Below are 24,315 nucleotides of genomic sequence, written 5' to 3'. Positions count from 1 at the left end.
GGTAAGGGGCAAAGGGCATCTGCCAAATTCCTTATCGTTTGTTCTTTCTTTGTCATTTTACGATACATCAATAAGTATCAGCAATCTTTCTTCTGACCTACGTATTCATTGGAAAGTATTCTCTTTCACCTTTTACCTCAACGAATTTTCCAGGAATCGTTATTGTTTTATTTGTTTGTTTTTTTTGCGTGTGTGTATGTTCTTGTTGCATTTTTCCTTTGTTAGCTAGAACTACCAGAGGTCTAATTGAATACCGTACGAGGCGGGGTAAACGCAGGAATTGCAATTTTAGTTTCACCGTTACAAAATGTCTGCAGTGTTGATCCTTGTCATAATGAAACTCATAGCATATTATATTGAGTTTGTTATTTTCTTTCTCAGTTACATTTGGTGAGCCACTTCCTCCATTTCCATGGTAACGGCCCGCCAGAGCTGCAAGAGGTGTCGCACATTTAATCGTTCTGTGGTCACCGTCTCTCAGCGTAGAGTCAGCAGCCTCAGGAGCAAATGTAACAGAGTGACAGTGGGAGGAAAGGATGCTGTGAGCATTGACTGTGTGGGATGTGTTACACCAGGGTCAGAATGAACTCAGAACTAACAAATTGGAGGGACGAGGGTGGAATTTACACAAATGGTTTGAACACTTAGGGGTGTCCCAAACATTTTGCAAACAGCTACTATCTGTGAATTAAAAATAAATAAAAATAACTGCTGTTGCTGGAAATTTAAAGTAAAGAAAAGAGAATGCTGGAAACGCATGCAGCATCTTGGACAGTCCCAGATCTAATTTCACTTCCACCATTTCCCCTTTCACGTATGTAGCTTGATATACTGAATTCCCAGCATTTTCTATTTTATAATTTTACATTTTGCTTCTGCTACCCTCTCTCACGGCGATAAAACAGTGATTAAACGTGCTCAGCTTCGCTTCTGGAGACATGCTGAAGTGTGTCCGTATCCTCTCACAAGCTCCAGCCTGGTTAACCAGCCAGAGCACCGGCGCAGGCAGAGGGTCATTAGATTCCAGTTCCACCTCAGTCTGTGAATTGAAAATGGCAGGAACATTATGGCAAATCGCCGACAACAAGGCGTCTGTGAGTGGGTTATAATATGAGGATGGAATCTCTGAGGATATTGAACTGGCAATATACGGCCTTCAGTCCAGGTTGGTAATTCTACAGCGGGGATCGAAATTACCTGACAAGTGTTCGGGAGATTTCTGAGGAGGTAGCTATGGCGGCAGATGAAGATGATGCTGTCTATAAGGACTTTGGTAAAGCCTCGAACAAGAACCCGCATGGCAGCTGATCAGCAGGCTTTGGTCATGTGAGATTCACGGGGAGCTAGAGGGGTGGATTCACACCGGGCTCGGTGGCAGGTAGCACAGAATAATAAAGTTCCTCTTGTCCTTATCTACCTCCCCTTCAGCCTCTGCAACTTCCAGCATGTCCAAAGAGATCTTAAAACTGAACCTTCCTCGCTCCACCTCCGCCCTCTTCTTTCAACAGGATCACTCCTTCCATAACTCCCTTTTTCATTCATCCCTCTTCACTAAACTCCCTCCAGCCATTTATCCCAGCAAGCGGCCTAATTGCTACACCTGCCCATACACATCCTTCCTCACCTCCATTCAGACACAAAACAGTCCTTCCAGCAACAGTTCACCTGCGTATCTGCTGGGGTCATCTATTGTGTCCCGTGCTCCCGATGCGGCCTCCTTCACATTGGTGAGACCCACAATAAACTGGGAGACCGTTTTATCGAGCATCTCTGTATCATCTGCCACAAGGCGGACTTCGCAATGGCCAAACATTTTCATTCTGATTCCCATTCCGACGTCTCGATCTATGGCCTCCTCTTGTGCCAAGATGAGACCGCCTTTAGGGTGGAGGAACAACACCTTATATTGAATCTGGTAACTCCAACCTGATTGTATGCAAATTGAATTCTCCTTCCAGTAAAGAAATCCCACCCCCAACCAATTTCCAACCCTCAACTTTCATCTCTCCTCACGAGCCTATTATTTCCCCCGGGCCCCTCATTCCCTTTCCCCTATTGACAACTCTCATATTCTTTATTCTCCAGCCCTTGTCATGTCTATCGTTTGGCTTCACCTATAACCTTCAGCTCGAATGTTTCTCCTCCAGCATTTTTATTCAGATATCTTCACCCCTCCCCTGTAATGAAGTAGACTCTTTGCCCAAAATGTCGACTGTTTACACTTTTTCAAATATACTGCCTGAGGTGCTGAGTTTCTCCGGCATTTTGTGCTTGCTGCTTTGGATTTCCAGCATCTACAGGCTTTATCGTGTTTGAGGTAATTATCTGGCTTTGTTGAGATTATACCTGGAATATGGTGTAAAATCCCGCTCCCCATACTAACACGGGTTATACAGACCAAAGAACAAACTGCCGGAGGAACTCAGTGGGTCGGGCAGCATCTGTTGAGGGAAATGGACCGTCAACATTTCGGGCCGAGACCCTCCCTCTGGACTGAGAGTAGACGGGAAATAGTCCGAGAAAAGAGGTGAGGAGTGGGGATGGGGCAAGAGCTGGGGAGTGAGTGGTGGATCCAGGTGAGGGGGGAGGTGGGAAGGTGGAAATAGTGACAGGGTGGGAAGTGAGTGTTTCGGGCAACACGGGGCTGCAGAAGATGGTATTTAATTCCATGGAGGATTATCTATGAAGTTAGAGAGTATCTATTTTAGAGATTCACCAGACTGATTCCTGGAGGACGATGAAGATCAGTGATCGTCTTCGCATAAAACAGAGGCCGGCAGATGTGTGGAGACCGAAGGAATCGACAAAATATGGATCGGGCAGGAAGATGTGGCTGAGATGGGAGAGCAGCCGCCAACTTGTTGATGGTTACAGGGACTGAATGGCCACTTCCTGCTCTTTCTCACTTGATGTTTCAATGTTCCTGTCTTGTGAAGTCCCGGAGGAATGTTAATAGAAATTTCCGTTTGTAAATATAGATTTGAATGAAAACAGCACAATTCGGGTTTGGGTCTGAATTGTGTATGGGTCCAGGATGGGAACCGTACCCGGAACTCTGAGAACCGGAAGGTGGAGCTAAAGGGACGGCGAAGGTACTGAGGGGAAAAATTAAGCTGGTGTAAATATGAAATAAGTGTAAAGTGTGGCAGGTAGGTCGGGCAGCGTGTGAAACCGGTTCAAATGGGAGAACATCCACCCGTCACGTGATCCACTTCTCGCTCCCATTTCAAACGCAGATCGGCGGCTTTCCGAGGCCCCGCCCCCGCTCTCACAGTCTCCGGATGGGCGGTGGTTTTCTTTCCTTTCTGTGTCGAAGCGGATCGTCGGCGGGGAGCCGGGGGTCGGATCACTGTCTGCGGGGCAAATTGATCAAGTTCCCATCGGTGAGTACTGAGGCCGGTCACTAGGGTGAACGCGACCGACAATTTCCCATAGTGGGTATTGAGGCCGATGCCGAGAGGGGAAACATCATGTTGTTCAGAGAGCCCCGTTAACTTCCTCGAACTGGCGGCCTCGTCCCATTTCCTGGACACGTCCTGCCCAGGTCGACGGACCTTCACACCAAACAGTCTGAGATGAGATGCCGCTCAGTCATTGTTGCTCGGGTCCCAGAAGCGGGATGAGGTGGTGAGGCCGGGACTAAATCCATCCGTTCAGTTGTCGCTGGGAAACTTTACCTACGTCACCCGGCCCGGTATCGGATCCAAACTTCACCTGGATCGATAATTGTTTTACATATTTCCATCACACTGGAAGCGGCAGTTCGGCCTGTTTTGTTCTTCCAGACAAAGGGTTAAACAGAGTAATCGCACCCTCGGGAGACTGATCCACACAGATCAATACATTGCGGCAGTACATTGAGGGAAAACAAATCATTCTGGTTACAGAGAAAGTGCAGTGCAGGTAGATATGTGGTGCAAGGTCACGTCGATTTAGACTGTGAGGTCAGGAGTCCACTCATCACGCTGGGGAGCATTCAGTTCGCTCATAACAGTAGAATGGACACCGTACTTGAGCCTGGTGGTATGCTTCTGTTCGACCCGATTGGAGAGTGAGAAGTGAGAATCTTCAGTGTTGTGGGGATCTCTCATTATGTTGTTTGCTTTATTGAGTCAGTGGGAAGTGTAGACAGTGTCCATGGAGGGGAGGATGGTTTCTATGATGTACTCTACTGTGTCCACAGTTCTCCGCTATTTCATTCAGTTAAAGGAAGAGCGGTAGCCAGTAGCCAGATAAAGATGTGAAATATAGGGATGGGATACTCTCTGCGTAGCATTGATACAGCTTGCAGAGTGGAAAAGGACATATACTGAAGTTCATATTGCATGTTCTGGCTTTGTTATATTGGAATCTTTTATCTACTAGTGTGTACTATGATTTCAGTATCTGTATTACTGGACGACCACCAGAGAGTTTACTTGATTCCTTCTCCCACCTGGTTCCATCTACTCATTCCCTGCACAACCTGTTCAACCTCTGTCCAGTCTGTATCCCACCACCTCAATGATATATATTAATCATCTTGTTCAACCTCTGTCCAGTCTGTATCCCACCACCTCAATGATATATATCAACCATCTTGTTCAACCTCTGTCCAGTCTGTATCCCACCACCTCAATGATATATATCAACCATCTTGTTCAACCTCTGTCCAGTCTGTATCCCTCCACCTCAATGATATATATCAACCATCTTGTTCAACCACTTTTCAGCCTGTATCCCATTGCCGCAATGATATCTTTCAGAAATCTTTCTTCTAAACTTTGTCCTCATTGTGACGTTTTGTTTTGCCCCTTTTCCAGGATTGTTGTTTTTTTTTTGATAGCTAGAAGTACCAGAGGTTTAATTGAATAGAGTACGTGGCTGGGAAAAAGCAGCCATTACAATTTTAATTTCCCCGTTACAAAATGGCTGCAGTGTTAATCTTTGTCATAACGGAAAAAATAGCATCTGATGTTGAGTTTGTTATTTCCTTTTTCGGTTAAATTTGGTGAGCCATTTCCTCTGTTTCCAGGGTAACAGCCCGTCAGAGCTGCAAGGTGTTGCACATTTTATCGCTATGTGGTCACCACCTCTCAGCGTAGAGACAGTGGCCTCGGGAGCAAATGTAACAGAGTGATAGTGGGAGGAAAGGATGCTGTGAGCATTGACTGCATGGGATGTGTTATACCAGGGTCAGAATGAACTGAGGAGCTAGGAAACTCTTTGGAGTTGGGTGGCATTTACATTTTAGTGTTTTGCTGATGTTTTGCAATCAATTACCATCTGTGCATTAAAATGAAGATGTGGAACAAAACTACAGTTGCAGGAAATTTAAAGTAAGAAGACGAAAATACTGGAAAAGCTCAGGAGATCGACAGCATCTTGGACAGTCCCATTTCAGTTATTGGCTCGTCCACCATTTCTCCTTTCAGAGATGTAGTCTGATGTACTGAGTTCCCAGCATTTTCTACTTTATAATTTTACATTTTGTTCCTGCTACACTGAGGGGAAACATGGCAGCCGGCTGTGAGGGGCTAGATGCCACACAGCAGTGACATTGTGATGAAACGTTCTCAGTTCAGTTGCTGGATACAAGATGAAGTGTATCCACTCACAATCTACAGACCGGTGACCCAGCCTGAGCACCGGCCCCGGCAGTAGGTCATTAGGTTCCAGTTCCACCTTAGTCTGTGAATCAGAAATGGCAGGAACACCACGGCAGATCGCCGGAACCAAAGCGTCTTTGTATGGGTGATGATATTGGGCCGGTGACACTGATGATATGAAACTGGCAGTATACGGGCTACAGTCCAGGTTGGTAACTCTACAGCTGGGATCGGAATTTCTGCAGTGAAGCTGAAGTCTCGGGTGGTTGGACATTGGTTATGGGGAAATTGCCGTCTGCACCACCCAATACAACATCATATCTGTCAAGTATTTTGGAGATTATTTCAGAGTTAACTAGGGATTTGGGTGAAGTTGGGCAGTGATGTTTTTCATCTGAACTTTGGTAAAGTCTGTAACAAGATCCCGCATGGCAGCTGATCGGGAAGGTTCGGTCACGTGGGATTCACGGGGAGCTGGCGAGGTGGAATCACATCAGGGTCGAGAACAAGAAGCAGAGGGAGAAGACTGAAGATGGTTTTAGCGAATGGAGGCCTGTGACGAGTGGAAATGTCTGTCAGTGTCGACACCTCTGTAATTCATTACTCATGCGATTGATTTGTATATGTACGTGGCACTGTTAGCAATTTTGATACTAAATTCAGGAGTCTGGTTGATATTGCAACAGGTTATAATTAATTTCAGAGACATCTTTGTTAGTTATGGAAATGGTCTGAGAAATGGCGAAGGGTTTTAACTCGAACAAGTCAGAGTTGGTGCATTTGGACAGTCAGTCCAGGCTGGGACTAATATAGTGCATGGGAGGGCACAGAGTGCTGTGGAACAAAACCAAACATCATTAATACACAACACAGAAAACAATGCAGATAGAGAACGGATGCCCGACTCCTTCACGTAGGCTCATCTCTGATACAGGGTCTTCCACCTGAAATATTAACACACTCTCTGTCTTGTTGAATAATTGCAGCTGTTTTGTTTTATTTATGTTAAAGATGTTTTGCCAATTTGCTGTTTTGTATGTATGGCGAGTCTACATTGTGGTTAACAAGGTGCGATGTAACAATCTGGAAATAGCCAGTAAATGTTCAAAGAAATCTTGACTTGGCACGGTCAGCAATTTTGATACTAAATTCAGGGGTTTGACTGATATCGCAACATGTTACAATGAATTTCAGAGACATCTTGGTAAGTTATGGAAATGTTCTGAGAAATGGCGAAGCGTTTTTAACTTGAACACGTGAGAGTTGGTGCATTTGGACAGGCAGACCTGGGTATGACTGGTGTAGTGAATGGGAGGACGGGCAGTGTTGTGGAACAGATTGAGAAACAAAACAAAATCGTTAATTATCAACACAAACTACAATGCAGGGAGATACATGACTCATACGCACAGGCTCAGCTCTGATACAGGGTCTTCCACCTGAAATATTAACATACTTTCTGTCTTGTTGAATAACTCCAGCAGTTTTGTTTTATTTATGTTAAAGATGTTTTGCCAACTTGTTGTTTTGTATGTATGACGAGTCTACATTGTGGTTAACAAGGTGCGATGTAACAATCTGGTAATAGCCAGTAAATGTTCAAAGAAATCTTGACCGGGGTTCAGGTGATAATAATGATCTTAAAATCCTTCTGGAGAAAATGTACTGTCTGGCCAAGCTGTCACAATGCTATGGGTGAAATTGCGTTTTTCAGGACATTAGGGTAATTATCTATAAACTCAAACAATATACTGTCATAGGTGTCAATGACAGGCGACGGTAAATTGAAAGGGGACGGTGAGAATTAGGTGTGACTGACAAATATGCTTTACTCAGTGACGAGAGGAATAGTTGTCCCATTGGTCAGCAGAAATGTTTCACCCCACACTGCTGTAACAGTTATCCATTACTCACCATAGCACCACCAGTGGTAGGAGGACAAAAGCAGTGGGCGCTGTCTGCTCAACCTGCCTTGCCTTACCATTGACACATCACTCCCGGTTCAGGACACAAGACTAGTTCCTAAAAGGGAATTTCCTGCAACATAGCGAGTAGATACCCTGGAGAATCCTGGCGCAGTGTACAATCCATGGAGGGAGCGGAAAAGGACATTTTGTGACTGCAGGTGGATGGGAGCGGGTGGATCCGGCCATGTTAAGTCTTCAGTGAACAGGCCCAAGATATTTGGAAGTGTTTGCCTCAACTTGAAATCAAAACAGTGTTCTCCTTTACACCTCAATTAATCTTTGATGCTCCTGTATTTGTTTTGTTACAGAGCAGCAAAAACTGATCACACCTGCTCTCAGAATGGCTCAAGAAGCGGACAGGGGAGGAGTTCCAGTGACGTCAACATCGGAAAAGGACACGGGTGTGTTGGCGAATTATTTTAATTTATAAATATTGCCTACACTCTGTGTCTGAGTTTAATTAAATATCAGAAATATACAAAGCATTTCGGAAAACTGAGCAGAGAGATGAGAGAGAGTTAACATCTCAGGGGGAAACACAGACACACGTGGAAGGAGTACATTTACCGTCTGCTCCTGCTCCTCTAGCAGATTGTGGTGCACATTAAAATAGCGAGTTACTCCAGAAGACAAGACATTCTGCAGATGCTAAAAGTTTTGGGCAACACAAACGCACACAAAACATTGGCAGAACTCAGCAGGTCAGGCAGCATCCGTGGAGAGAAACAAGCATTTGACGTTTTGGATCAGGACCACAACGAATAGAAAGTAATGTGGCACCATCTAGAATTTCTGTCCCCTCATTTCCAGTCCGATGAAGGGGCTTGGCCCGAAACGTTGATTGTTTATTCTCCATAGATGCTGCCTGACATGCTGAGTACCTCCAGCATTTTGTGAGAAATCCCAGAGATTTGCTGAGGAAGGGGTTGACCAGGCAGGCAGACAGTAACCCAGAGCAAAGCGGTGGAGATGGACAGTACCAGGAGAGTGATAGTGATGGGTTACTGTATTCTCAGGAATAAGCAGAGTTCTTTCAAAACAGGGAGGTGTATTCCCCGGGACCCGAAAAAGCAGGCTTCCACAGCTGGAACTATAGCATCTCTTACACCAAAAGAAAGTAGAGAAAGTTGATGCCCAATATGCGGTCAGTAGTTTCTTTAATTTTCCCAATTTTTCTTCACAGGTCCGAGCTCAGTGATCAACAAGATCCTGGCAAGCTGCAATGATTTCCAGCTCCTGCAGTTAACGGACTCCTACCGGGACAGGCTGGAGCAGGCGATGGAAGGAGGGGTGCACGGAGTGAGCCTGGCGTTAACGGCCGAGAATCAGTTCAGTGGAGAGGAACATCGGGTGAGTGGGAGGGAGAATGGGTTTGAATTTTCGCACATCACAGGTCTGATGGGTGTCGGAACTCTGACTCATCAGATATTAAGTTGGATAAATGAACAATTGGGAAATAAATGCTGTACATACAATCACAAAAATGTGACTCTGAACCAGTGATAGAAAGGGGTGAAAAGACCCCGCGGACTGGTGGGTGGCTGCTCAATGTTCAGAGTGAGTTGAGCAGGTAACAGTTGTGTGGGCTTACAGTATTAAATGGAAATATGACGGGAGGTTTCGGTTTGGGAAGATCGTGCAGCATGACGGCAGGATGTCAGTGAGAACTGGGGTGTTATCTGTGGGTGCCACAGGAGCTCCAGTGTGCTCTGTTCTGGGTGGAGATGATTGTGTTACAATCTGTAACTGTAAACAGTGTGGATCGGGGAATACTGCCATGTTGTAATGTGTAATCACTGAATAAACCTCCACTGGAAAAGGCAAAGGAAAGGCATCAGGTGTCAGCCGGTAATCCGCTGTCATGTTGGACACTGGCGGACTGAGGAGATGAATCACATCATCTTTTCCACAACTTCTCCGAGACTGCTCACTCTGTTATAAAATCCCGCCTGACTTCTTTCTTCATCTGAGATCATTATTTTATGATTTGTAATTTACAAAGTCAAATCCGGTGAGGAATTATTTATGGATTTGGAGCCACGTCAATGAAGCGGTCACAGACCAGCCAGGATCTCATTGACTGGTGGACCGGGTTCACGGTGAATATCCCTCCGTGTGCTCTGCACTCAGAATGTACAGTCCATCTCCAGACAGGATCAGCATCCGTCCGGGTGACTGCTCAGTGTGATCCCGTTACAGAGCACATCATTTACTTCTCATTCTCTGTGTGAATCTGTCAGTCCCCAATATGTTCATTGTTACTCTTCACAGAAAATCTCTGATCTCGCTGATAAGGGAGAGCGGGCGGACAGTTCTAAACTCCTCCTGAGCCTGGTGATGGAGAAAGACTCCCGCGCCCGGAGGGTGATGTGGGAAACCTTTGTGAAAATGCGGATTGGTGTCCCAAAGTTTGACAAAATACTGAGAGAAATACAGGAACATGGTGAGAGAGTATCAGAGATTCATTCAAATTTGGTTTGGAACAAATCACACTTTAAAATTTTACACATTGTTCCCTGAATTTGTTTAAATTCAAACAGGTTGTGATTCCTCCCATCGATCAAATACCGTTCAAGGTTTACTGACGGTTCTCAGTGAGCTGAAAGGTAAGTGAACGTGCATTGAACATTGAAGAGTATAACACAGGAATAAGCCATTAGGCAAATAACATTGTGCCGAAAGAGCTAATAAGTAAATTAAACAAACCCAAACACTAATCTCTCCCTCCTAGACAATGTCCATGTGCCTCCATCTTCCTTACATCCATGTGCCTGCCCAAACGTCTCTTAAAAGCTTCTAATAACTTGCCTCGACCACCTTACCGGGCAGTGCGTTCCAGGCAGCCACGACTCTCTGACTCTCACATCCCCCTTTATTCTACACTCTCTCACCTTCAATTTATTCCCTCTGGTAATAGACATTTCAACCGCGACAAACCAATTCTCTCAAAACACTCTATCTATGCTTCTCATAACCTTGTAAACCTTTGTCAGAGCTCTTTTCAGCCGATGAACCAGGGAAAATTAAACTTTATCCAGCCGCCCATGGTAGCACGTGCCCTCTAAACCAAGCAGCATCCTGGTGAGCCTCTTCTGCTGCCTCTCTAAAGCCTCAACAGCCCTCTGGTAGTGGGGCGATCGGAACGGTACACAATGGCCCAGATAAGGCTGAAGCGGAGTTTATAAAGTTGGAACCTGACCTCTGTTTCCACCAACGTTTGTATTTTGCGTTGGTCGGTTAAATTGTTGAGCCACGAGGATCTGACCAGGTAAATATTGGCACTGTGACAGAGATCACAGTGAGACACAGGGAGACATCTTTTCTAGCGGGAGAGTTTTCAGAGGACATTTTGAAGAAAGAGGCAGAGAGCTGGCGAGTTTGAGGAAAGTGGTCAAACCGCTCTACGGCCTGTAACTACAGATCCCCACCGGAGTCTGACTGGAGAAGGGGGGATCTGGAGAATGGAAAAATAATCTTATATTTCTTCACAGCAAATAGTCAAAACCTTCTCTGCCCCCTCCTGAACAGCCTCGTCCTTAACCATTTTCTAAACTCCCCGAGTTCCTGCAGATTATCTTTTCTTAGAGCTGGGCGTCCACTGAAGCGCCAGTACAGAATAGTAATAATAGCACCACTTTAATTAGAAAAGCAGGTAACATCCCAACTGGTCTGTTCAACCACAGAGCAGCAGATGAACCCCGCTGTGTCCACATCTGCACTCCCTAGTGCAATCACTGCTACAGTGTTAGAGAGGGTGAGACTGGGGGGACATATTCCTCAGCCCAGTCCACAGAAGCTGAAATTCATGTGTCCGGTGTTTGTGATGGACACTGTGGAAGGGTGAAAGATGGGAATTAGGACAGGGAAACCGAGGGTTGTGGGATCGCGGCAAGGAAGGTGGAAAGGTCTGAAAATATCTATAAGTAATATTGCAATTAGTTAAATTGTGACCGTCTGGATGGGAAGCTCACTACATCCATAAGCCCATCATGTCTGTGAAAATGGAGCCCGGGCAGTGAATGGGCTCAAGCGACTGTAAGGCTTCATCACCGCAGACTGAGTTGGATCAGTCAACTACCAATTTCATAAAGGAGAGCGCGTAGGAAAGACAAATATCACAAAACATATTACTATTGCATCAGCCCATGTTTTATCTGATTATTCGAAGCTCTTACCAGAAATAAAAGGACTATCGGCCTGAACCCTAGTTCAAATCCCAAAGATGATAATTTAAATATGGGAGCAGAGATAGACCAATCAGGAAGTTTAAAAACTACTCACCACTCTGAGACCTCTGTTAATGCTGTTCCAGTCCACACATCCGGTCAATGAAACCGCTCAGTGTCCCTGCATCATGGATTTGGTAAATCACAACAAGCTTGTTCTTCACTATTCCTCATCTGTTTGCCGAGGGAACAGACACGACAGTGACACCCACTTCTGAATATAAAACAAATACACTCCCTGATTATTGAAGAACATCATTTCTACCACTGTAACATTTTCTGAAGTAAATATGCTCACAATCAATGTTTTCTTACGCTCCGTATCACAGTCGAATAAATTGAATGGAGGCCACACACATCCCTGGCAGGTCCTGCCACACTGTGATACCCCACACATCCCTGGCAGGGTCCTGACACACTGTGATACCCCACACACCCCTGACAGGGTCCTGACACACTGTGTTACCCCACACACCCCTGACAGGGTCCTGACACACTGTGAGACCCCACACACCACTGACAGGGTCCTGACACACTGTGAGACCCCACACACCCCTGACAGGTTCCTGACACACTGTGATACCCCACACACCCCTGACAGAGTCCTGACACACTGTGAGACCCCACACACCCCTGACAGGGTCCTGACACACTGTGATACCCCACACACCCCTGACAGGGTCCTGACACACTGTGAGACCCCACACACCCCTGACAGGGTCCTGACACACTGTGATACCCCACACACCCCTGACAGGGTCCTGACACACTGTGAGACCCCACACACCCCTGACAGGGTCCTGACACACTGTGATACCCCACACACCCCTGACAGAGTCCTGACACACTCTGAGACCCCACACACCCCTGACAGGGTCCTGACACACTGTGAGACCCCACACACCCCTGACAGGGTCCTGACACACTGTGATACCCCACACACCCCTGACAGAGTCCTGACACACTGTGAGACCCCACACACCCCTGACAGGGTTCTGACACACTGTGAGATCCCACACATCCCTGGCAGGGTCCTGACACACTGTGAGACCCCACACACCCCTGACAGGGTCCTGACACACTGTGAGACCCCACACACCCCTGACAGAGTCCTGACACACTGTGATACCGCACACATCCCTGGCAGGGTCCTGACACACTGTGAGACCCCACACACCCCTGACAGAGTCCTGACACACTGTGAGACCCCACACACCCCTGACAGGGTCCTGACACACTGTGATACCCCACACACCCCTGACAGGGTCCTGACACACTGTGAGACCCCACACACCCCTGACAGGGTCCTGACACACTGTGATACCCCACACACCCCTGACAGGGTCCTGACACACTGTGAGACCCCACACACCCCTGACAGGGTCCTGGCACACTGTGATACCCCACACACCCCTGACAGAGTCCTGACACACTGTGAGACCCCACACACCCCTGACAGGGTCCTGACACACTGTGAGACCCCACACACCCCTGACAGGGTCCTGACACACTGTGATACCCCACACACCCCTGACAGAGTCCTGACACACTGTGAGACCCCACACACCCCTGACAGGTTCCTGACACACTGTGAGATCCCACACATCCCTGGCAGGGTCCTGACACACTGTGAGACCCCACACACCCCTGACAGGGTCCTGACACACTGTGAGACCCCACACACCCCTGACAGAGTCCTGACACACTGTGATACCCCACACATCCCTGGCAGGGTCCTGACACACTGGGTTACCCCACACACTCCTGACAGGGTCCTGACACACTGTGAGATCCCACACATCCCTGGCAGGGTCCTGACACACTGTGAGACCCCACATACCCCTGTCAAGATCTTGACACACTGTGAGATCAGATCTTATCAGGGAGATTAATGTAAATGAACCCTTAGGTGGCAGCGAGGGACTGCATAAAAGAAAAGAAAACGCAATATAATGTAGCAAAAGTGAGCAGGAAGTTTTAAAAATCTAACAAAAGGCAACTCTGCTCTCCTCTTCACCACCCGACCTGTTTTAGCATCTCCCCTTTCTCCCCTTTCCACAGACGTTGTCTGACCTGTACTCACATCTACATTCCCGTCCTTCTACAGCTGTGCTGCAGAGGGCACAAGCTGCATTACTGTGGCGTACTGTAAGGCTCGACAACCGTAGTCAAAACCTCAGCGGTTAGTATTGGGACTGCTACTTTTCACATTGTTTGTTAATGGTTTAGATAATGGAACTGATGGTTTTGTGGCAGAGTTTGCGGATGATAGGTGGAGGGGTAAGTAGTGCTGAGGAAGCAATGCGATTGCCGCAAGACTTAGACAAATTTGAAAATGTGGAATACGGTGTTGGTAATGCATTTCGGTAAAAGAAACAATAGTGTGGACTGTTATCTCAATAGGGAGAATGTTCAAACTTCCGAGTTTAATGTGGCATCATGCTGGCACAAACGTTGTGGGCCGAAGGGCCTATTCCTGTGCTGTTCTGTGATCTATGCAGGTCTTGTGACAGCTGAAATCCTGAACCACCTGCTACCGGAATTCCTCGGTCTCTGCTCTCTTCTTCACCACCGGACCTGTAATTGGCATAGTTTTCAAACGTGTATTTAAAGTCACAGACCAGTAGCATCTCCCCTTTCTCCCCTTTCCACAGACGTTGCCTGACTTGTACTCACATCTAGACTCCCGTCCTTCTACAGCTGTGCTGCAGAGGACAGGCCAACATGCTGCATAACTGTGGCCGACTGGAAGGCTGTACAACGGGGAGTCAAAACTGCCCAACGCATCACCGGTACCCCCAGCCTACCATCCATCAGGGACGTATATACAGAAAGGCTCCGGAAAAGGGCCAGGAGCCTCAGGAAGGATCACACCTATCCTGCCAATGGGCTGTTTGCCCCTCTCCCATGGGGGATGAGGCTACGTAGCATCCACAGCAGGATCACCAGACTCAAAATCAGTTACTTTCCTCCAGCGATAAGACTGATCAACACCTGCAACGACTAAGCCACCCCTCCACAAATAACAACCACCACCACCCACCACCAGCACGGTTTTATTTTTTTCTGTCAGAACCACCTGAAGTCAGAGCGACTCCTGTACCATAGTAATTATATAATTGTATTTTCCATTGCTTACTTTATCTGAGTTTTTAGTGCTACATCAGATCCGGAATAACAATTATTTCCTTCTCCTTTACACTTACATATCTTGAATTTGTTGAGTATTTATAACACATACTCTTTAACAGACACGAAACTGTCGATCTGCCATTTTCTGGAGGAACTCAGTGAGCTGAGCAGCATCTCTGATGATGGAAAGGCATGGAATTGTCTGTGTTTTGTGTCAAAATGGCGACTAGCTCTATGTCCTGAATAAGACATTGACATTTCCTCCCCCAACAATCCCCCTCCTGCAGTACTGATCAACAAATACACTTTGTATTTTGAATCAGTGATGGTGGGAGGGGAGGTGGAGCTGTGATTCCCCGACCTGTTCCTTTGACAGAATGCGCACCACCCTCTTCTCTATCTCCATATGCCACATCGAAACTGCGGATTAAAATTTCTGCCACAGGGAAAAATGACAGCTGTAGTGAGAGGGTGTGCAGTACGGGACAGTTGGGCGTCAGTAAACTACCAGGGAAATATTCACCTTCACAGCACAATTAATGTGGAAATGTGATGATCTGGTGTTTATCCAGACCAGGCCTCTCTGTCCAGTCAGGGCTCTGTTAATCAAATTTACTTTACTATACGAGCACCCATCGATTAATCCAATTAATACAAGAGCTTTGGGCTAAGTCTTGTGTGCTTAAATACTGAGTTCTGAGTTGAGGCATCTAACAGTTTGTCCACTGTCTGTTCCCATGGAAGATGTTCAACAGAAACACAAGGAGACTCTGCAGGCACAAACTGAAACACTGAGAGTGAACACGATCCTGATGAGGGAGAAGGTGAAGGTTTTCCAGCTGGTTGATCGATACGCTGAGCTCACGGTCATTTCTACTGTTCGAGATCGGACACTGGTGGAACATGAGCTGCTGGCAAGAGGCAGAGATCACGACGAGTGGAGACAGAATCATCTCCGTGGAGAGCTGGAAAAAATCCGGACTGAACAATTGTTCCAGAGCAACTTTACCCGGAGCAAATCCAAATCTGGGAGTTCGGCAGCAGTAGCTGGAGTTCCGGGGATCGGGAAAACAACAATGGTACAAAAGATTGTTTATGACTGGGCCACGGGGAAGATATACCAACAGTTCCAGTTTGTCTTCAGTTTCAAATTCCGGGATTTAAACTCCATTAACTGCAGAACAAACTTGAGGGAACTGATTCTGGATCAGTATCCTTACTTTGGGAATACCCTGAGAGAGGTCTGGAAGAACCCAGAGGGATTGCTGTTTATATTCGATGGATTGGATGAATTCAAACACAGAATCGATTTTGCTGACAGTCAGAGAGATACAGAACCCAAGCACCAGTGCCCAGATCCCAAGTGGTGGTGTGAAGTGTCTGACATTGTGTACAGTTTAATCCAGGGCAAGCTGCTCCCAGGGTGTTCAGTGCTGGTGACCACCCGCCCCACTGCTTTACATTTATTGAAAAAGGCTGAGATCAATGTCTGGGCTGAAATCCTGGGATTTGTTGGTGAGGAACGGAAGGAATATTTCATCAGGCATTTTGAAGATCAGACGGTGGCAGCAGCTATTTTCAAACACGTGAAGGAGAACGAGATTCTGTACACCATGAGCTACAACCCCTCCTACTGCTGGATCCTCGCTCTGGCACTGGGCCCCTTCTTCACAAAAAGAGTCAGGGACCCGCAGCGAGTTCCCAAGACCATTACCCAACTGTACTCCTACTATATTTACAACATCCTGAAAAACCACGGCCGTGAGATTGAGAACCCCCGTGATGTGTTACTCAGGGTTGGTCAAATGGCCTTCAGAGGAGTGTCCGAGAGGAAGATTGTGTTTACAGATGGAGATTTGATCAACTACAATCTGCAGCCTTCCCAGTTCCTGTCCGGATTCCTGATGGAGCTTTTGGAGAGAGAGGATTCTGCCCGGTGTGTGGTGTACACATTCCCACACCTCACCATCCAAGAGTTTGTAGCTGCAGTCGCACAATTCCTGAATCCACATCCCGGGGATATCCTGAAATTCCTCACTGAAGCCCACAACACGACAGATGGGCGATTTCAGGTATTTCTCCGTTTTGTTGCTGGCCTCTCTTCCTCAATGACAGCTCGGGGCCTGGAGGATTTTCTGGGCCAATTTCGTTATCAAACAACCTGCCGGGTGATTGACTGGATGAAGGAGGAGGTTAAACGCCAGAGTGGAAACACAGAATTTCAACAAGGTAAAATGCGCCTCCTGAACACATTGCACTACCTGTTTGAGTCTCAGAATCCTGCGCTGGCTCAGGACGCACTGGAATCAGTGGAAACTCTTTATTTCCGTGGAATGACACTGACCCCGATTGACTACGCAGTCCTGTCTCATCTCATCGGATTCTGTGATACAATAAAACACCTCGACCTGCAGGACTGCCACATTCAGTATGAAGAAATCCAGCGGCTGGGACCCGGGCTGCACAAGTGCCAGGAGTTGAGGTAACTTGATTTATCTCTCACTCTGAACTGTCAAACTGTCTCATTGTGTTGTTTCAATGTAAGGTAATTTGGGTAAAACTGCAGAAAATCGGATTGTGAAGAATTGAGACAATTGGCTAGGGGTTCGGTTAGAAATTCCACAAGGACGGGAGGGTTCTGTGATTCCTTGTGAAGGGATGTTGGAGACTTCATCAGATCAGTGAACAACGGCCATTGGTTTAATGGTAGTAAATCACAGGAATGGCCGTGTTTCTCGCTGCCTGTGACACGTCCATTGACAATGTTCCTTCTCACTGTTACTGACACCCAGACCGACACTGACTGCAGCAGGTGGGTCAGAGATTCACACCCCCTTCCCGGTGAGGGACATGAGACCGTCAGCAGACTGTCCCAGTGAGAAGAAAAGAGATACCATTGTGAGATTGTCCTCCCCTGCCCTTCCCCGTGTGTGACTATCACTATCAGTCCACCTGTGTGACTGTACTCACTCCTAGGTACCCAGCTCTTCTCCCGATTGTGGGCCTCCGTTAAGACCCACCCCTCCCGTACAATCAATTTCGGCATCCTCACTCTTGTGGGATTATATTTTCCCATCGGTATCCTCCTGTAGGACCTCCCATCCTCATCAACCTTCCCCCTGTGGGAAGTCTCATCTTCAAGACGCCTCCTGCAGATTCTGTCTTCGCTTCCGTTTTTCTCAGGTGGAGTCTCTTCAACCATCTCCCATCAATTTTCCCCATTCACAATTCTTCCTCACTATAGGACTTTCTCCCATCCTTCATCCCTGCCCCTCCCGACCCTCTCACGTCAGGAACACTTTTCTAACCATCGGAGAATGAGATAGAATATGTGGAGCTTACAGGGTCACACCGACAGACTAAATTACTGACATTCGGTGAATACCCTGGAGCTGGGCAGTGAGGGATATTGACAGTGATGGGAACTCCGATCAGTGATTTACTGAAGGGTTTAATGTTTCCTGAAATATCCGAGTGAGAGAAATTCCCTCAGACCCACGGTTTGAATCACTTTGTTCATCAATTTGTCTGTTTGTGTTTAGACTTGGGGGAAATCATCTGGGAAATTCGGGAGTGAAACTGGTGTCTGCGGCTCTGAGGAACCCGGAGTGTAAAATACAGATATTGTGGTAAGGTCCAGACTGTGGGAGATTATGTTTACAGTCACTGGGTGTCTGACACTGAACATTAATGTGATCGGAAATTGTGTTACTGATAAACACTGGGGATTTGTACCGTCTACCTGTCTCTCTGTGTCCTTCACCCTCACTCTCTCTCTCATCTCCAGGCTGGAGAAGGTCGGTCTCACTGATTCTGGTGCTGAGGATCTCGTCTCTGCTCTCAGTACAAAAACATCACTGACGGAGCTGTACCTGAGTGATAATGAACTGGGAGATTCAGGAATGAAACTGTTGTCTGCGGCTCTGTGGAACCCGGAGTCTAAAATACAGAAACTGTGGTAAGTGGTAGACTGTGGGAAATTGTGTTTACAGTAACTGGGTGTCTGACACTGAACACTAATGTGATCAGTAATTGTGTTACTGATAAACACTGGGGATTTGTACCGTCTCCTGTCTCTCTATGTCCTTCACCCTCACTCTTTCTTGTCTCCAGGCTGTGGAATGTCGGTCTCACAGATTCTGGTGACGAGGATCTCGCCCCCGGTCTCAGAATAAACCCATCACTGACGGAGCTGAACCTGAATTCTAATAATCTGGGAGATTCAGCATTGAAACTAGTGTTTGCGGCTCTGAGGGACCCGGAGTGTAAAATACAGATACTGGAGTAAGTATCAGACTGTGGGAGATTGTGTTTACTTTCACTGGGTGTCTGACACTGAACATTAATGTGATCAGTAATTGTGTTACTGACAAACACTGGGGATTTGTACGGTCTCCTGTCTCTATGTGTCGCTCACCCTCACTCTCTCTCATCTCCAGGCTGAGGGAGGTTGGTCTCACAGATTCTGGTGCCGAGGATCTCGCCTCCGCTCTCAGTACAAACCGAACACTGAAGGATCTGAACCTGACTGGAAACTGGCTGACAGACCGTTCTGTCCCCGATCTCCGCCGCATCATACTGACCCTCCCGAGTCCGGAGTGGATTGAGTGAGTGTTTCTGTTGATGTTCAATGCGATAAAATATTAACGGATCAGCGGTTTTTCTGGTGATATTTGTTTGGGAGTGTTGTTGAAACATTCACCCCGGTCACCTGTTACTGACACTGTTGTGTAATCTGTTTATTTCATCTTTATTCCTCCATCTGTTTCAGGCTGTACGGGAATTGGCTCAGTGAGACCGGGAGGAAGGAGCTAGATTCTCTGCAGGCACTCAAACCCGGACTGACAGTAGATCAGAACATCTGAATGTATGAACATCTCCGCAAGCGGGATGGGGAAATTTTGAACAATTCCTCTTCGCCCCCTTTAATTCTCGCCCTTACCGCTAATGGGGGCGTTCCAGGTTTAATTCCCAACGGTTTTAATGGAACTGGCTGCAGTATCGTCCTCTGCGCCGTCCGAAGCGTTCCCGCAGTGATGTATTTCCGCCTCCTGTCCAGCGACGCTGCTTCCGCCGGATGAACGTAATCGAGACTCCCCAAGGTGACACCCAGGATAATTACACAGACAGGAAGAACCCGAGGGCTCAGTCTGGGACACCGGTGTCCCGGGGTGAGATTATCCCGGAGAGAATCCTTTTGCTCCCTTTGCTGAGGACGGTGCATTCGGCAGCCTGGCCGATATAATGATGTTAAATTGACAAATCCCTCGGCAGTGACCCTGGATCTACAGCGATCCCGGACACGGCCCTGAAGTGTGATTTTATAATCATCGGTTCCCCGATGCAGAGTGACGGTGAGAAACGGGACTGATTATTCAACCTGTCACTCGTTGTCGCCGGTCAGTTAATTGTGTGTGACTGTGAGTGAGTCGGGAACAGCTTATTTATTCCTGCACGTTGGCAGCTCACACATTGTTTAATTTACATTCGTCATGATGAAATCAATAAACCGCTGTAACTTCCTGTCCTGGTGCCGGACTCGAGTTTTATTTGAGGTTTCTGCTGCCCCCCGCATCCTGTGCACTGCAACAGTGGGTCGGAGCTCCTCACACTGACACAGTAGCGTCTCAGCTCCAGGCTGAGGGAGGTCGGATGCCCAGGATCTCATTTCAACCCAACCCCCTTACTTGCTAAATGACCCTCTCCTGCCCCCCGTTGATAGTTAAAATCGACGAGATTCCACCCTGCAAACGGTTAATATCAACCGTGTGTACACTGAGGTCCCACGTACGAGAGGGATGGGGGATGAAATATCGGCGTTAAACACGGAGTGAAGCTCCCTCCACACTCTCCCATCAGATACACTTGGGGTCCGACACAGAGTGTAGCTCCCTGCACACCATCCGATCACACACTCCCGTGGACGGACACAGAGTGTAGCTCCCTTCACACCATCCCATCACACAGTCCCGGGGTCAGACACAGACCTCCCTCCCTACCCCTCCCCTCCCATTCCCTCCCATCCCCTCTCCCCTCCAATTCCCTCCCCTCCCCCTCTCTCCCCCTCCCCTCCCCTCTCTCCCCCTCCCCTCCCCTCTCTCCCCCTCCGCTCCCCTCTCTCCCCTCCCCTCCCCTCTCTCCCCAACCACTCCCCTCTCCCCCTCCCTTCACGCTCCCTCCTTTGAGTCTGACGTCAAAGCCCCGCCTCACTCAGGCACTCAAAGCGACACTCACAGTAAACGAACCTGCAGTCTCGTAACACAATGCACCTCTAAAGTCTGACAGCAGACTAGCAAGTGAAACTTCGGTGGTGCAGAGTCAGAAACCAAAGAGTTGCCAGCCTGAGTTAGGGCTTTGGGGCTGCAAAGAGAGATGGGGTCTAGAGTTTACGGGGAGGAGGAATCAGACCAGCTGGATGTGGTTACAAAAGAAAGGTCAGAAACATTTGGAAACTGGTTAATCGAAAAAAAAACTGGTTAATTTCTGCAAAATACTGGTGGAAATCAACAGTCAGGCAGCAATTCTGGAGAGGAATAAATAGAAAACGTTTAGGCCGAGCCCCTTCCGCATGCCTAGCCTGTGTACTCCGCTGCTTAGTTGCTGCCTGAACTGCAGAGTTCCTCCAGCATTTTGTGTGTGTGCGTCTCTGTATTTCCAGCAACTGCAGAATCTCCTGTGTTTTATATCTGCATTTTACTTTGGCATTAGGTACACGTTGATATTGAGTCTATTGCTTATGGGAGCCGCTTTCTGTGTTAAAACAGCTGCAGATTTTTCTATACACACGAAAAGAATGAGGTATGGACATTGAATCAGTGCTTGCAGAAATGTTTAATGGCACCGTGATTACCCATAGGGCAATGCGTTAAGAATTTCGCCGGCGCTGAAGCGCAGCTGAAACGCGCAGGCGTCAGGCTGAGGACGTCCCTGAGTTTCACGCATGCGCGCAGTACACAGAAGGCCTTGAAAATGTTGGTTGCCGGTAAGAGCGATTCTCCGTTTCTTTATCTAAAACAGCGACTTCGGGATAATTCCTCTGAATTTCGGACAACGTGGCCAGCAATCCCGGGACAGTCCTGCTCTCTTCCCTCTCTATCAGCCCCACGATCGGTACACGGGCCCCGTGGAGCTTCCGGTTGATGAGGGAATGGGAACCGAAGGATCTCACAGACAGAGCTGAGCTCCAGTTATCTAATTGCAAGGATTAGGAACTCAGAGAAAGGGAACAAAATCTTTTACATCACCAGTTGAGAAAATCAGCATCAGTGCTCTTTTCCGTCGATTGTCTGTTGCTTGTTCTACCTCCTCTTGCTCTGGACTTTTATACCGGTGAGAACATGTTTTGTCCCATTCTCTCTAGGTACGTAATGATATCAAACACCTTTGTCCTGGGTAACAAGCAGCTTTCACATCACAAATGTGCCAGACTCCAGTGAGATAGACTACTGCCCTTCCCTTCATATTCATTGGCATTACCATCACTGAGATCACCACCGTCAGTCATTGGGGGAGGGTTCAGAGGAAATATGTAGAGTACAGAAACTGGGGATGCCTGTTTGCATTTTGGTGATGCAAGAGTTGCTGGAGAATTTGCAAGTGGGAAGAAGTGGAGTGATATTTGGAAATCTGACTTTTTAAAGCATAATTTAGCAAGCAAACCACATATGGACAATGTGCAAAAACTTTGGTGAGAATATCCTCAATTTCCTGTTACAGGCCTGCTACACAGGTTGTGAGAGAGTGCAGATGAACTCGATCAAACCCAGAGGAGATCAAAGTTCCTATTGACAGTGATTTGCTAGCTATGAAAATTAATACCTCTCTATGTGGCGACCCAATTACTAACACACTCGAACCGGCTGACAATTAGCCAGAGCCAGAGACAAAGATACATAGCCTCAGGGAGTTTCAGTTACGTGCCTCTCCAAGTATCGAGTGGGGGGAGACAGGCTTTTAAGCAAGACTGTGTTTGTGAAATAAACTTATTCCGTGGTTGCAGTTTACCGACTCCGTGTCGTAATTTCAGCGCTGCGCGTAGCACACCGCTACATTGGTGACCCCGACGGTCCAACCGTTTTTTTGGACCGGAGATGGCAGACGCTGCGTTTGTTAACGCGGTTTCCTTGAAGCTGCCAAGCTTCTGGACGCTACAACCTCACCTATGGTTTCAGCAAGCAGAAGCCCAATTCCATGTTTGGCAAATAACCTCAGAGGACACCCGTTACTACTACGTGGTGAGCTCCCTCGACCAGGACACAGCGGCCCAGGTCGCAGAGTTCGTACAGTCTCCCCCCGGCAGACGGCAAGTACACGGAATTCAAAGCCCTGCTCATAAGGACTTTCGGGCTCTCCCGCCGCGAGCGAGCTGCCCGCTTACTGCACCTGGATGGCTTGGGAGACAGGCCTCCATCGGCTTTGATGAATGAGATGTTGTCTCTGGCCGACGGACACACGCCCTGCCTCATGTTTGAGCAGGCATTCCTGGAGCAGCTGCCCGAGGACATACGCCTGCTGCTGTCCGACGCGGATTTCAGCGACCCCCCGGAAGGTGGCAGCCCGGGCGGACGCGCTGTGGAACGCCAAGAAGGTGAGTGGGATGTCCATCGCACAGATCACCAGGCCATCCCAGCAGCAAACCAGTTCAGGCCCGGCCGCAGAGCCCGCTAAACCCAGAGGCCGGGTTGTGGAGCCCAACGAACACTGGTGTTTCTACCACCAGCGGTGGGGCGCAGATGCCCGCCGCTGTCGCCCGCCCTGCCAATTCCACGGGAAACGCCAGGGCCAGCCGTCGCTGATGGCTACGACGGCTGGCCTTCGGGATAGCCTCCTGTATGTCTGGGACAAACAGTCGGGACGCCGGTTTTTGGTCGACACCGGTGCCGAGATCAGCGTCTTACCTCCGACGAGTTACGACACCCGCAGCAGGGCGCCGGGTCCCCCCCCTACGGGCCGCGAACGGCAGCACAATAAGGACTTATGGCACCCGTCCGGTGCAGCTACGGTTCGACTCCAGCAAGTTTACGTGGGACTTCACACTGGCCGCCGTAGCCCAACCGCTTCTGGGTGCGGATTTCTTGCGGGCTCACAGCCTACTGGTCGACCTGCCCAGGAAGAGACTGGTTCACGCCGAGACCTTTCAGACATTCCCCCTGGGTGCAGCCCAGTTGCCAGCCCCTCACCTCGGCTCAATCACGCTGTCCGGTAACGACTTCACCAGGGTCCTGGCGGCTTTCCCGTCGGTTCTGGCACCACAGTTCACGGCAGCCATGCCCCGACACGGTGTACAGCACCACATCCTGACCCAGGGACCACCCCTCCATGCCCGCGCTCGGCGGCTTCCCCCGGACAAGCTCCGACTGGCGAAGGAGGAGTTTACACGGATGGAGGAATTGGGGATCATAC

General features: G+C 48.2%; 1 protein-coding gene and 1 long non-coding RNA gene across 2 annotated transcripts in view; one reads left to right on the top strand and one right to left on the bottom strand.

Moving 5' to 3' along the window:
* LOC140721243 (uncharacterized) overlaps window positions 1-24,315 on the bottom strand; it is a 219,605-nt gene that overhangs the window by 84,435 nt on the left and 110,855 nt on the right. The gene's annotated exons all lie outside the window — the stretch shown is intronic.
* Window positions 1,234-20,581, top strand: LOC140721258 (NACHT, LRR and PYD domains-containing protein 3-like). The gene is made up of 12 exons (XM_073036108.1): window positions 1,234-1,273; window positions 3,237-3,383; window positions 7,864-7,956; window positions 8,739-8,905; window positions 9,827-9,998; window positions 10,096-10,161; window positions 15,658-17,395; window positions 18,456-18,542; window positions 18,701-18,871; window positions 19,027-19,197; window positions 19,353-19,520; window positions 19,685-20,581. The coding sequence occupies exons 1-12, from the start codon at window positions 1,234-1,236 to the stop codon at window positions 19,776-19,778; spliced, it is 3,114 nt and encodes a 1,037-aa protein (XP_072892209.1). The 3' UTR covers window positions 19,779-20,581.

The sequence above is a fragment of the Hemitrygon akajei genome, unplaced genomic scaffold (assembly GCF_048418815.1).
Source record: "Hemitrygon akajei unplaced genomic scaffold, sHemAka1.3 Scf000053, whole genome shotgun sequence".
In the NCBI taxonomy this organism is placed as follows: Eukaryota; Metazoa; Chordata; class Chondrichthyes; order Myliobatiformes; family Dasyatidae; genus Hemitrygon; species Hemitrygon akajei.
The sequence above is the reverse complement of the archived record's forward strand: the minus strand, read 5'-3'. Positions and strand labels throughout refer to the sequence as shown.